Source organism: Gymnoscopelus microlampas (assembly GCF_963454915.1).
Source record: "Gymnoscopelus microlampas genome assembly, chromosome: 3".
NCBI lineage: Eukaryota > Metazoa > Chordata > Actinopteri > Myctophiformes > Myctophidae > Gymnoscopelus > Gymnoscopelus microlampas.
Genome location: NC_139940.1, coordinates 41,492,267 through 41,507,131, shown reverse-complemented (window position 1 = coordinate 41,507,131; position 14,865 = coordinate 41,492,267). Strand labels below are relative to the sequence as shown.

General features: G+C 45.1%; 2 protein-coding genes across 2 annotated transcripts in view; both read left to right on the top strand.

Moving 5' to 3' along the window:
* The window catches only part of LOC311041854 (endoprotease bli-like), a gene marked incomplete at both ends in the record, with an annotated part of 263,748 nt that overhangs the window by 189,691 nt on the left and 59,192 nt on the right, over nt 1-14,865 (top strand). The gene's annotated exons all lie outside the window — the stretch shown is intronic.
* LOC311038642 (ubiquitin carboxyl-terminal hydrolase MINDY-1-like) lies at nt 12,076-13,236 on the top strand (the record flags this gene model as incomplete). Its single annotated transcript, XM_084048213.1, has 1 exon — nt 12,076-13,236. The coding sequence occupies one exon, from the start codon at nt 12,076-12,078 to the stop codon at nt 13,234-13,236; it is 1,161 nt and encodes a 386-aa protein (XP_083904339.1).

Genomic DNA, 14,865 nt, shown 5'->3' with positions numbered 1-14,865 from the left:
ATGTTATGTTAAGCTAAAGGTTTGCAGCTTGTTACAGGCTGGTGGTCAATAATAATGAATGAAAACAAGTCATGCTTTCCCTAGGAATATGCAAATAACTCAATATTATACCAGTTACTTGTCCTACTGCACTCTGTTGTGTGGAACCAAAAATGGTTCTTCTATAGCATCATGAAGAACCAGTTTGAAGTTGGCACCTTTTATTTTTCTGTGTGGATATATATCCGCACACACGCAAGAGCCGCCGCCTCAGCCACAAAGACGGTCGGCAATCTCTTTTATGACGGTTGAGACAAGTGATCTTGTCCGGGCACAAGTGTCATTGTAATCCTTTAATGTTATTATCACACAGCGGCCGGCGCGGCACTGTGCCTGCTGCCGGGTCTCCCTCTACCTGTGCTGATTTACACACAGAAGGGCTGAGCTGAAGATGGAACCTATCCTCTTTTTAATGCACATGCAGGGCTGAATGTGAGGGAGAGGGATATGTTAAGTACAGACATCGTATAACAGCTTTTTTACAATGCTTTTACTGGTCCTTTACAATGTCAAGCGGGCGATGACATCGCTGTAATCAGTCATACCGTTGTAATGCTTTTTTCTCCTCTGCTCTGTGTGTGTGTGTGTGTCTCTCTCTCTCTCTCTCTCTCTCTCTCTCTCTCTCTCTCTCTCTCTCTCTCTCTCTCTCTCTCTCTCTCTCTCTCTCTCTCCCTCTCTCTGTGTCTGACTCTGGCCTAGTCTCTGGCTGTCCCGCTCATTCTCTTTCGTTGATTGTCTGTCTGTCTGTCTGTCTGTCTGTCTGTCTGTCTGTCTGTCTGTCTGTCTGCCTGCCTGCCTGCCTGCCTGCCTGCCTGCCTGTCTGTCTGTCTGTCTGTCTGTCTGTCTGTCTGTCTGTCTGTCTGTCTGTCTGTCTGTCTGTCTGTCTGTCTGTCTGTCTGTCTTTCTCTCTGTGTGTGTCTCTTCACTCTCTTCACTCTCTTCACTCTCTTTCTCTCTGTCTCTCTGTCTCTCTGTCTCTTTCTCTCTCTCTCTCTCTCTCTCTCTCTCTCTCTCTCTCTCTCTCTCACAGTGTGTGATACAGTACATCTTTAAACCACATTATAATCTAGTAGTGTGTTACTGTGAGAGAAGAAAAGGATTAATTAGAATATAATGATGCCGATCACAGCGGCAGGCCTGTCTGTCTGTTGAGATCCATCCATTTGGACGCCGTGGTGAAGGGACCGGCGACACGGTGATCACACCGCGGCGGCCGGCCGGGCGGGCGGGCGGCTCTCTAACCCATTAAGACCTGGCTGAGGCCCATTCTTCAAAATGCCTTCTAAAAATCCATAGTTCTCACAGGGAAAATAGCAGATGTACAAGCTTGCAGCGCGGCACGAAGTGACGCGCTCTGAGCTTGTAGATCTGCTATTTTTTGAATAGCCAACGCTAAGATCTAAAAAGACACGGATGCTTTTCAGTTTTTAAGATATTTTTGTTGGCTTTTCTGCCTTTTATTTATAGTGTATAGTGGAGATGGACAGGAAACAGGGAGAGAGAGATGGGGAGAGACACGCAGCACAGATCGTCGGGAACGGGACTCGAACCCACGATGCACTGTCAGGCTACTTCACAGCCTAGGTGCCCGGGCCGCCAAGCCACGGTCCGATCCTAGTACTAACGCCTTCTAAAATCAGTAGTTCTCACACTTTTCAAGATTTTTCAAAAACAATCCAAAAACTAGCAGATATACAAGCTCACAGCGCGTCACTTCGTGCCACGCTGTGAGCTTGTACATCTGCTAGTTTCTGGACATTTTTCTGAGCTTGTAGATCTGCAATTTCTTTGAATAGAGCTAATGCCAACGCAAAAATTGTAGATCAGCTTGTAGATCTGCTATGTTTTAAATAGCCAACGCTAAAATCTAAAAACGACACGGACGCCTTCCCGGCTTTAATGGGCTAATTATGAGGAATAGTTTATTGCATGGCTAAGGACTGGCGGAGCAGACAGCGCATTGAGCGCGGGGTCATTTACACTCAATGAGATTGTTACAATGCATTAAAGATGAGATATGATAACTCTAATGAGGAGATCCATGTTTGAGAAAATTGAAGCCTATAAGGCGGGCTATGCTTAGGTCACAGGAGGCTGGCGGCCCCGAGGAAGGGAGTCAGGCGGGGGAGGGAGGGAAGGTAGGAAGGAAACAAGGAAGCAGTGCGGCGGGAAAGGACATGTACTGCAGTACTGTACTTAAAGGGATAGTTCACCCCCAAAATGCCTTTTTTTCCTATCGATTAGTCACCCCATGGAGACTTGAATTCATGGATATTTTTTTGTTTTTGTCACATTCCTAAGCCAATAGTTTGATGACCGGCAGTGGTTCCTGTAGGAGACACAAAGAGTCTCCTTTGTCTCTCCTACCGGAACCGCTGCCTACCAACCCTACCAGCGGACCATCAAATTATTGGCTTAGAATGCGACAAAAACAAAAAAATATCCATGAATTCAAGTCTCCATGGGGTGACTAATCAATAGAAAAAAAATATGTTTAGTTCAAACATATAGTTAAGTTCAATGTTGAGGTACTTTTACTTCGTATGTCAATTTTGTAATACTTTATTACTTCTGGTCCACTTCGTCTCATAGGCAAATGTCCTTTTTACTTTACTACAATTATCTGACAACTTTAGTTGCTAGTAGTTACTTTGCAGATTTAGACGATGACTACGAAATGCAACCACTTTTCTTCAAAATGTAGCCATATTTTACTCTTCGGCTATTCGAAAATATCCGATGCAATGCGTTGTGTGGTTTGAGATCTGATGTTTTTGAGGTTGACAAATTTGGAACAATTTTGTGCTTTTACTAACTAGTAATCTTTTTGGAATACACGCCTTTTGCTTTAGTAAAATATCTGAGTACTTAAACAAAGGATAATTGTAGGGCTGCTGTGCTGCAGTATGGTCCCATGTGTGTTGTGTGTTATTTCGGTAGGTTGCAGTTTATCTTACAAGGTGTCCAAAGGCTCCATGGGGCGGGGTAGGGGGCAGGGTTGCCAGATCTGCTTATTATAATTTCCCTGCAAGATTTTATTTGAAAATAGCCGATCTACAAGCTCACAACGCGACGCGTTGTGAGCTTGTAGATCGGCTATTTTCAAATAGCTGATGTGTATGTTAAAGTGCTCATGTGGCCCATAGTCGCTTCTTTTGGGCTGGTTTTCCTGGACCTGGTTGCTTGTTTCTGTCACAGAATCTGGCAATGCTGGTAGGGGGGGTATAGGGGTGGCTGAGGGGGGGGGGACAGATGGCTGCAGTGAAAGGAGCGACCGCACGGCTTTTCACAAGTTGATGGAAACATGTCCGCCATAAAGGTGGAGGGTGAGTCGGTGTGTTGTGGATGGATGGATGATGTGGTGGGGTGGGGTGGGGTTCGCTGGGGGTCGCTTGTATCCCAGAGTTCCATCTGCTTGACCTCCATACGGACGGACGGGGGGGGGGAGCTTTAGAAACGCTGATGTTGTGTGGGAGCGAGACCCCCCCCCGCCACCCCACCCAGCTCCCATCGCCACGGCGACAATAAACATGTCAGCCGCCACACGCCAGAGCAATCTGCAATCAGATTTACTGTGCATGAAATACGGCCGCACTTTTATTGGTCCAAAGACTTGTCACTCATAATTTATAGGCTGTTGCTAGGCCCGGCTGTGATGTCAGCGTGCCCCCCCCGTCCTCCCCCCACTTCTCTTCTCTACCTCAGGAGAAACAGAGGGTGTGAGAGGTGTGTGTGTGTGCGGGTTTGGGGGGCAGGGGGGGTGTTTGGGTGGATGGTAGAGCTAAAGAGGGAGAGGGGGGTGATAGAAGAGAGAAATAGAGATATAAGGAGGCAGAAAAAGTGTGTGTGCGAGAGAGAGACAGAAGGGGTGATGGAGATGGGCGAAAAAGAGGGAAAAATAACACGCATCCATCCTGCTCGTCTCTGTGGAGAGTTTATCAGGTTGAGGGAGTGAAAGTGTCAGTTTTGCCCGGGCTCATACAAATGAAGCTCTGCTGAGGCCCACACAGCCCTCTCCTCTCCTCTCCTCTCCTCTCCTCTCCTCTCCTCTCCTCTCCTCTCCTCTCCTCTCCTCTTGTCTCCTACTGTCATCTTCTTTCCTTTCCTTTCCTTTCCTTTCCTTTCCTTTCCTTTCCTTTCCTTTCCTTTCCTTTAGTTTCCTCTCCTCTCCTCTCCTCTCCTCTTTGAACACCTGACACCTATCACAGGGCTGACGGGAGGAGAAAAAAACATCCTCTCTGTTTCCCATCATCACTTGAAGTCTGTCAGTGACCTAGAAAAGGAGGAGGGTGTGCCGTCAGAGCGACCTATAGGAGGAATCCTGGTCCACAAACTATAGGCACAAGGTCCAAACAGGCTCCATTTCAGTTAATCCCTTGTGATAGCATAGGTGAGGCTACCGTAATTATACCGCGGAAGACTTAGATGGAAAATAACAGCGGGGAGAAAGATCAAAGAAACGCTGCCCTCTCCACAAAGACAAAGTGAATATCAAGGAGAATGCGTGAGTGGAGAAATGGTATCTTTAAAAAAAAAAGAAGAAGAAAAAACTGCCTTGGCGTTAAAAAATGAGATAAGATTCAATCCCTCTTTTGAAAAATGATACTCTGCTCGCGGAGAACTATTAGAATGTTTACATTTGCAGCATTTTGTTCCATATCAAAGTAATTAATTGCCTCCGTTTTCAAATTAAAAGTACATTACAACACAATTAAGGATGCAAATGAGTCTCGGCCTGTCGCAGGCAAAGCAGAAGAACTGAAAGAGTGACTCTGTTGATGTATGAGGCTCTGCGTGCTTTTTGGTGTATTAGGTGTGTCGCAATGGATCATTGTGCATGTGCGTGCGTGTGTGTGTGTGCGCCTGAGCATGTACTGTATGTGTGTGTGTGTGTGTGTGTGTGTGCGTGTGTGTGTGCGGGTGTTCAAATGCAACTGTATACTTACAAAACCGTGTACGACGGAGTGTGTTGCTGCCATTACTGAGGAGGAACACAGAGTGGTGAAATTACATCAGCATAAGAAGATAAATCAGAGCGAGTGTGCGCTAATAAACAACAGGGTAATTAGGTCACTCTCCCCGCAGTAAATAATAGACCTTAGGAGCAGACAGATTTGCTGCACACTTTGTGGCGTGGCTTTAGTTTGCTAAGTAGGGAAAAAAACGTCAAGGATAAAAATGCACGGGCGGAAACATACCAATTTTTTTTTTACAAATGTACTGACACTTGGAGAGCATTCTCTGAAGACTCTCTCTTGTTGTCTTCCTCTGTCGCTCTCTCTCTCTCTCTCTCTCCCCCCCCCTCTCTCTCTGCCTGGTGTTTTGAGCATTGACCTCCAAGAACGAGCTCCTGTTTCATGAAACGATGTCTACATCACAGTGGAAACCGTAAAACATAATTTTGCCATAACCTTCCCTCTTTGGAGGGAAAACAGATATAAAAGTATATAGCGTGTGGTTTAGTGCGGCGGCCCCCCTCCAGCCCCGGCCTGGCAGCAGCACGCAGCGCTGATGGATGCCTGGCGTCGTGCGCCTTTTAATTGCTCGTAAATTTTTGATCCGGGGGAAACGCCACGTTCTCCTTGTCCCCTGGCGACATGGGTGACAGAGCAGCTCAGGGGGATATAAAAAGGACTCCAGCCAGACGACGGGGAATATGAGCAAGAGAGAGAGAGAGAAGGGATAAATGGTGAGGGAGAGAGAGAGAGAGAAGGGAGAAAAAGTAAGAGAGAGAGAGAGGGAGAAACAATTGGAGAGAGAGGGGTAGAGGGCACACTCATTCTGTCTCTCACAAGCACACACATACAGTGCACATTTGTGTGCGTGTGCGTGTGTGTGTGTGTATATATATATATAATCACACACACACATACCACAATGGAAATATGTAACATAACATGGTTGCTGTGGATGGTTGGGTAGAACTCACAGCAGAGGAGATAGGTGCAAAGGAACCAAAACACAGAGCAATAAACAGCTAACAACCTTCAACCGGTTGACATATGGCTGCCTGTTATACCAACAAGGGTGAGGCCCACCGGCAGCACCCTCCTTCTGTGTTCTCAGCCAACTCCCTCCCCACACTGTCAAGAAATCCCATTACATTCCCCACCCGTTTCTCTGGCAGCAATGTTAATCAAAATGTGACATGTTGTGTCGTTGTAGATCTAGATTGTATGAAAATTCCTGAATTCGTTGCACATTTTAGAAAAATGTCTCCTATAAATGACATGCCCAAAATAGGGCATAAAAATATAATGTATTCCAAGATTTGCACACATTTTTAAAAAAAAATCAAAAATAGCAGATATACAAGCTCATAGTGCGGCACTCTGTGCCGCGCTATGAGCTTGTAGATCTGCTATTTTTCAATAGCCAAAGTAAAAAGCTATTTTGTCGTTATCTATTAGAATAAGGCTATTGGTACAGTATGTGATTGGTACAGTAGAGGCTTCGTTTGAAATCGTTGACGACTTTGTGTAAGACTGATAAGCCAGGACAATGCTGCACAAAAAGATATCCGGCGTAGACTTGGACAAGCACGCAGCACCTACACAAGACTCCACAACATCAGGAAGAACACCTACAGCCTCAAAACCAAGAACCGCTGAAATAACACCCTGGTAGAGTGTGACATGAGTAAAGTCAGCTCTTTCCACAATGGCTGCCTGAGGACGATCTGCCGTGTATTCTGGCCCAATAAAATATCACAAACAAGGAACTGCACACGAAGACTGGCTGCCGAGACATGTCACAGAACTTAAACACCGTCGCCTAAGATGGCTTGGACACGTAGTACTCCGAATGCCCCCAGAGCGGATCCCTAAAGTGGCCCTCAGATGGACACCACCGGGGGAAAGGAAACGAGGCCGACCTAAGACCACCTGGCACAGAACTACAGAGGCTGAGCTGCTGGAGATGGGTCTCTCGTCGGTTAAAGGCAGTGGTGTAAAGTAACAAAGTACATTTATTCAAGTATTGTACAATTAAGTACAATTTTGAGGTGCTTTTACTTTACTGGAGTATTTCCAATTGTCTGTACTTTTACTTCTACTCCACTACATCTCAGAGGCAAATATTGTACTTTGACTCCACTACAATTATTTGAAAACTTTAGGTACTAGTCACTTTGCAGATATACATTTTTACATTATATAATCCACATTTACCACTTTAGCCCTATTTCATACCTAGGCTATTTGAAAATAGCCGATCTACAAGCTCACAACGCGTCGCATCGCGACGCGTTGTGAGCTTGTAGATCTGCTATTTTCAAACATTTTAGTACTTTTACTTTTGGTACTTTAAGTACATTTTGATACTTAATACTTTTGTACTTTTACTCAAGTAAATTTTGTATTCCGGACTTTTACCTGAAACAGAGTACTTCGACATTGCAGCATTGATACTTTTACTTAAGTAAAACATTTGAGTACTTTTTCCACCACTGGTTAAAGGCACAACTGGTTGCCAAAGACCACGATAGGTGGAGAAACATTATCGATGCCTTATGCCTCATAGGGGGGGCGAAGAGTGAGTAAGTACAGTATGTGATATGCAAATTATTGTATCACGCAGCATTCATCAGTTGCTTTCATTATCCAATCTCGGACATGGCTGCAGTAGATCTGATACCCCAGCCCCAGTTGGATTACCTCGGACAATGACGAATGCCTGGGTGATAATCTATACAGTATATAAATGAATATGTACATATGTACACAATATGTAACGTAACATTCTATACATTATATTGCATTTTTTAGGGAAACTTTTCTCTCTTACTCCATATTGCTCTTGAGAACTCGTTGTTTGTACAAATTGCTGGTGTCAAGCACTTAGCTGGGGGAATAAGAGAGAGCATATTCACTGAAAGTGAAACTAAACACGAGGGGCTTGTTTAAAGACTGGAAAGTAGAATCTTGCATTTGCATATACTTTTATTTGTACTTATGTATGCATCTCTTATAGAAGAAGCCGCCTCTAAGTGCCTCTACAAAGCTGACAGTAATGGAGATGAGACTGAAAAATGCGTTTTAAAAGTTGTCTCCTTAGGCTGGCGACAGTTACCGTATCCAACAGATGCTCATCTGATCATTTTCTCAGCCTGTTTGTCTTTTCATCCGCAGACAAAGTCAGGGAAAGATAAGTGTATATATAGGTTTGCCTCTCCGTTAGCTCGTTTAACAGACATCCAGCGCGTGTTTCAAATGTTTGGAATCCAAGTTTGTGTCTTTGACTCTTTCCAGATTCAGAACTGTGTCAGCATGATTTCCCTCCCTTCCACCTTGTCATTGTTTAGTCTTTCTTCAAACGTTAACATACTCTCACGGTCTCTGAGTTACAGACCCGTTACGGGTCCATTCGGACCGCTGGTGGTCCCTGGACCCGACATTTAGAACCACTGTTCCTTTATGATGACGTTCCACTTGATGGGGGCTTGGCCTGTCGTGACCCCTCCCCAACACACTGATCTTACTGCCCCTCCATCACCAACCCCACCCCTCCAGGAGTGAGGATGCTGCTGTCAGCCTGATGGCAAGAGGCCAAGCAAACACACTGTAGATCATGCCGAGGTCACAGCGTCTGAGCCAGAGGGCAGGGGTCAAAGGGCGTGAGTGAGGGGTCGTGCTCACCTGCCTGCCTTGCTTCATCTATCATATCATATCATATCTATCTTCATCTGACATACAGCCCGACATACAGCGCACGCACGCACGCACGCACGCACACTTTACAATACCTACAGTACACACATGATAATAACCTGCACACAAAAGCATGGTCACACAAAGTTAGAAATGTCTTAATTCACTCATACTTAATTGATACAGTCTGTTTCTGGCAAAACCTTTATTAATTCGGGGGCGGTAACATTGCCGTTTTCTCACCGTTGATGCTTCATATCCATATAAGTCAAACCACCGGGCTCATTTGTTTATTTTTGCAACACAGTTCTTATAGACCCCTTTAACAGACGACGTCATACTGATAAGAACCAGTATGCGCGCAACCAGTATGCATGCAATGAAACCCATTTTGTCAGGTCTCGCTAGGACGCGCCTCACTAGCCATTAGCCAACACACAAGAGGGGGTTGGGGTGTGCTGAAACCAGGATACGTAAATTACGTCAGACTTTGGTGCTTTATGATGGGACAAAAGCAACAATTGTGTTGGGTTGGTCAGATGCTCTTTCTTTCTCTTGCCAACTCTCTCTTATCTCTCTCTATCTCTATCTCTCTATCTCTCTCCAGAGAGAGAGAGAGTTATATATACCGTATAGTATATAGACAACTGTGTCTCTTTACAGGTTTAATGAAGTTATTGACATCCAAGTATGAGCCTCTCAGTAATTTAATAGCTTTTTATTGTTGTTATCAGAATAACCTGAGCACCTGCTACAGTATGTCGTCCCCCCAGTGTAAAAGCAATTTTTTAGCAGTTGACAGTCTTGTTATCCTTCATGAAACATTTGCCACACCTGAGTGACAATGTCACCTGTCAGCTGTAAATACTCTAACAACAAAATCCCCTCTCTGAAACTGGGACATGCGACGTTCCTGCAGTATATCATTGACACAGAAATGGGCTTAAGTGAAACTAATAAAGGCTGTCCTACACTATGGAACGCTTCATGTACAACCAGGGAGCATTCACAGTGAGCAAGGGGACTGCTGCTCAAAGTTTATAACACCTGTGACACCTGCTGTTAGGGAGAACTAAAGTATTTAGTTATTAGTTCTAGTGTTTAGGAATGCTGGTAGCAGAATGCCCAGGCTGTACAGGGCGGTATCGTCGTAGAGGGTATTTGCAAGAAGTTGAATTAACGTCTTGTGTGGGAGCTCGAGTAACCGGCAGGCAGTATTGAGTAGTTGAGTTGAAATGGATCTTCGTTCAAAGGCGTCCTATTCTCACTTAGTTTCACAGGTTAATGGCGTTTTTCCGGAGGGTCTAGTTAAGGTCGCTTGAGTACGCTGATGGCACTGAGCTCAGCCTAGGATACGTTTGGCCGCAGTGCTAGTGTCATTATGGTGATGTCAGTCATTTCCGTATATGGAGCAAGAGATGTAGTTATGCCCAAAGATAGGGTCTATATGATGTCAGTCTTGGATGTTTTGGTTGTCTCCATACTGTATATGGGGCTCCAGGAGGGGTTCTCTGATGTCAGAGCTAGCTATGTTAGTTATCTCCATATATAGAAGTCTATGATGTCAGACTTGGGTAGGTCGGTTGTCTCCATATATGGGGATCTCCATATATGGGAAGGTTGAGATGTAATAGGTCACTAAAGGTTGGTACTGAATAGGTCATTCATCCCCTTATATGAGTATGCTCTGAATGTTCTCTAGAAGTACTAGTCTATATTGCAACCACCCCATGGACATCATCTCAGTCTCTGGATAAACTTTAAGTGACTAACCCCAGATCAGAAACAAGACTGGATCATCCAGGGGCACCGGTGCTGGCGCTTCTGGACGCAATCACCAAGCAAAGGCGTGTAACCTGAGGACTAGTGGCTTGAATGTGGTCGAACGCACCTTCTTGACCTTCACAGTATTAGTTTCAGGCCTGCGAAGCCAGGCCGGAGACCAGGTGGTATTTCCTCTAACTGAACCTGTACGGGTGGCTGACTACAACCCATTGACAGGGTACGATTTTGATGGGGTGGCCCGAAGGACCTACGTATTCTGTTTAAGCCTTCTTGATAGTGTAAAACAGTGCCATCTATTAGAGAGTTACGCCAACTCCGTTCACTTCTTCGGGTCAGGTCTTCTACGTACACATACATTGGCGAATAGTGACAAATCCCTAAACCGGAAGTTCATGGAATGCATTAAAGTCGACGGCTCCTTGTCACTATTTCCAGCTACATGAACCACGTGACCGACGCTGTTTCTGACCCCTCATTGGCGCAACTCTCTAATAGAAGGCTCTGGTGTACAGATTTCCACAGGAAAGCTGGGGGTGGCTGTAACGAAGCCTTCACTCACCTTCACAGGTTAATGCCGTTTTTCTGGAGGGTCTAGTTAAGGTCGCTTGAGTACGCTGATGGCACTGAGCCTTTATACGCTTGGATATGCCTTTATACGCTTGGCCGCAGTGCTAGTGTCATTATGTTGATGTCAGTCATATCCGTATATGGAGCAAGAGATGTCAGTTATGCCCAAAGATAGGTTCTATGATGTCAGTCTTGGATGTTTTGGTTGTCTCCATATATGGGGCTCCAGGAGGGGTTCTCTGATGTCAGAGCTAGCTATGTTAGTTATCTCCATATATAGAAGTCTATGATGTCAGACTTGGGTAGGTCGGTTGTCTCCATATATGGGGATCTCCATATATGGGAAGGTTGAGATGTAATAGGTCACTAAAGGTTGGTAGGTGGCCCGAAGGACCTACGTATTCTGTTTAAGCCTTCTTGATAGTGTACAGATTTCCACAGGAAATCTGGGGGTGGCTGTAACAAAGCCTTTCACTCAGCTTCACGTCATATGGGTATTTGTTAGGTTGCCATAGTTACCTACTGAATATTGGTACTCCGTATATGGAGCTATCTGACATATCTAACTATCTAAGTCTGACATCACAAACTCTATATTTGGGCGTGGTTGATCTAGAGCTCCATATATGGAGCCGGCAGAGACATCTAGTTCTGACATCATGCTAATATAAAACTCCATATATGAATATAGCTGACTCATCGTGACATCAGTGAGATGTTGCAAGCAGCCAGCCAAGCACTATATAAAGGGTCCACTCTTTGAATATCTCCAAGACACGACTCCTCAAGGCTATATTCGCATTCAACCTTCAAGATCAGCTTTCACCAGGAGAGACCCCAGCACCTTCCGTACCAGTCAAGATATTTGACCTTACAACCCAAATATCACTGCATTATACAGGGATCTTCAAATCCATTATTTCTAATCATCAGGGTTGACATCTCGGTTAAGTTCTTACCAGACACCACTGCGGCGGGTCCGAGACTCGGACAACCAGTTCCTTTGAGTAGCATTTTATATGGTCCTTTGAGCCGGATGAAGACTGACACACAGGAGATGGAGGAGAGCTCTGTGGACCAGGGACACTCCACAGACTCTGCCTTCCTCTCTATAGCAAGCCTGAGGCTGTCGGATGGGAACTTAGCCACAGGAAACTCCCTGGTCGTGGATAAGGCCCAATCAACATCTTGCACTACAGTGGGGGCAGAGGGAAGGTCTCCCAGTCTGAGAGCGACGGAGGAGGTTATGGGAGCTACTCCTGCTGCTGATGGGGGCGCTACAACCACTGTGGTGATGGAGATGGAGCCGTGCATGCCGGCCTATTACATGGTGAAGTGGATCACATGGAAAGAGAAAAAAACTCCTATCATCACCCAGAGTCAGAATGGACCCTGTTCTCTACTGGCTATAATGAACACCCTGTTCCTACGGCGGAAGGCCATACTCCCACCTCAGACAGAAGTCGTCACCACTGAAGACCTGATGGCGAAACTGGCAGCATGTGTGTTGTCTGTCACACCCAGAGGGAAGGCAGAAGAAATGGTGCTCAACTTCCAGCAGTGCATGAGTGATGCAATGGACGTCCTATTTACATCCAGACTTTCTACAGGTCTGGATGTAAATATCCGTTTCTCAGGGGTGTCAGACTTTGAATACACTCCAGAGCTCATTGTGTTTGACCTGGTGGACATTGCATTTTACCACGGCTGGCTGCTCGACCCACAGAGCCGAGAGATGGTTTCAGCAGTAGGGAAGTTGAGTTACAACCAACTGGTGGAGAAAATCATTGACTGCAAGCATTCAACAGACAGTAACAGAGTTAGAGAAGGACTGATAGCAGAAAAGTTTCTGGAGTCCACAGCCACTCAGTTGTCGCACTATGGTCTACGTGAGCTGAACTCCTCAGCCAGAGAGGGAGAGATCTGTGTGTTTTTCAGAAACAACCATTTCAGTACCATGATCAAACATCAGGGACATTTGTACCTGTTGGTAACGGACCAGGGCTTCCTGCGTGAGGAGCACTTGGTTTGGGAGTCTCTCCACAATGTGAAGGGTGATGGGAACTTCTGTGACTCAGAGTTCAGGCAGTATAATCGTCCTGAGAGAGAGTCTGACATGCACGCCAAAGACACCCTGCAGCAACAACAGAGACAGATCGATCAGGACTTCGTGGCCAGTGGCTGGCTTCTTCCATGAGGAAGAACCCAAAAGCTACAGACTGCGGAAAAACTTGCAAGGAGGGTTTAAAAATCCATCAAGGTAGAATGAGATGTTTGCCGTTCAGCGGCAACGACGACACAACGCACCCCAACTAAGGGAGAGCCCCACCCTGTGGACCTTTAAAACACAACTAAAACAATGGTTAAAATGGCTCAAATGTGTGACCATCCATACATTTTTAATCTTAGATAATGTCTTGATACTTGATGTGTATTAGCTGATTGTATACAATACTGACTGATGAGATCACTTATTCAAATGGGTTCACCACCTGTTGCACCTCATCCCCATCAACGAGGGGTGACTGTGATTGGTTGCTGTAGAACCCTGTTTATGTATATCTGTGTTGCTACGTACTTGTCAGCAACCCGAAGAAGGTCTATTGACCCTCTTCAGGATGACTAAATAAAGTCGTCCTTATTGTGCAAGTGTAGATGGTGTGCAGGTCATTTTATTGTAATCTTAGATAATATATGTCAAAATAGGCTTTAGATATTCTATTAGTTAGACTTGTAGGCAGTTGTTTTTGTCATGTTGTTGTTGTTATGTTTGTATATGTGGGACTATAAATGGAAATTAGCTTCTAGCTAAATCCACCATGTTTACCTGAGACCATGTTCAGTTGATTCAATTCTTGTACTGTACATGTATTGAATGTTCATTATTTAACGCACACTGTCCCGTAAATAAACAAATCAAGTAAGGTGCACCTAATCTGTAAATGCCTAAATGTACTTAAAGTACCAAAAGTAAAAGTACTAAAATAGTCTCTCTCTAGCCACTTTAGCCTAGGTATAAAATAAGGCTAAAGTGGTTAATGTATGTTTCATAATATCATCATTTATGTCTGAAAGGTAACTAGTAACTAAAGTTTTCAAATAATTGTAGTGGAGTAAAAGTAAAAGTATTGGAAATTGGAAATACTCAAGTAAAGTACACATACCTCAAAATGTTACTTAAGTACAGTACTTAAGCAAATGTACTTAATAGTTACTTTACACCACTGGTTATATATACACACACACACACACACACACACACACACACACACACACACACACACACACGCACACACGGGGGTACAGTACTGGGGGGCTGACCAAATCCACAGAGCCCCATGCAGTGTGTTACAGTGGGCTACAGGGGGGAGAGAGAGAGAGATGGGTGAGCCTGATCAACCCCAGCCGCGTCACCCCCAATTACTCATTCTCTTAAAGGGCTATTAAAACATAATTGCCTGGCGATTTACATCCAAGTTAATGTGGCCCGAGATAATTTATTATTTTCCATAAGCCCCTCTTTCTTTTGTGTGCAGACTGAAAGAGGGGGGAGAAAGAGAGAGAGAGAGAGAGACAGTAATTTCCTGAGTCATGAAGAAAGGCATGTTGGCGGCTCAGTGTAATTGTTTAAACCGCCTCTTAGACACCTTCCAGTCGCCCCCTTTTAATCCTCGTTATCGCTCTCATTAGCCAGGGGTCAGAGGTCGGCCGGCTCCCCAGAAACACAAACACAGCACCGGGGAACAGGGACCACAGTGGTGGTGGTGTGCAACAGGACTGTGTGTGTGTGTGTGTGTGTGTGTGTGTGTGTGTGTGTGTGTGTGTG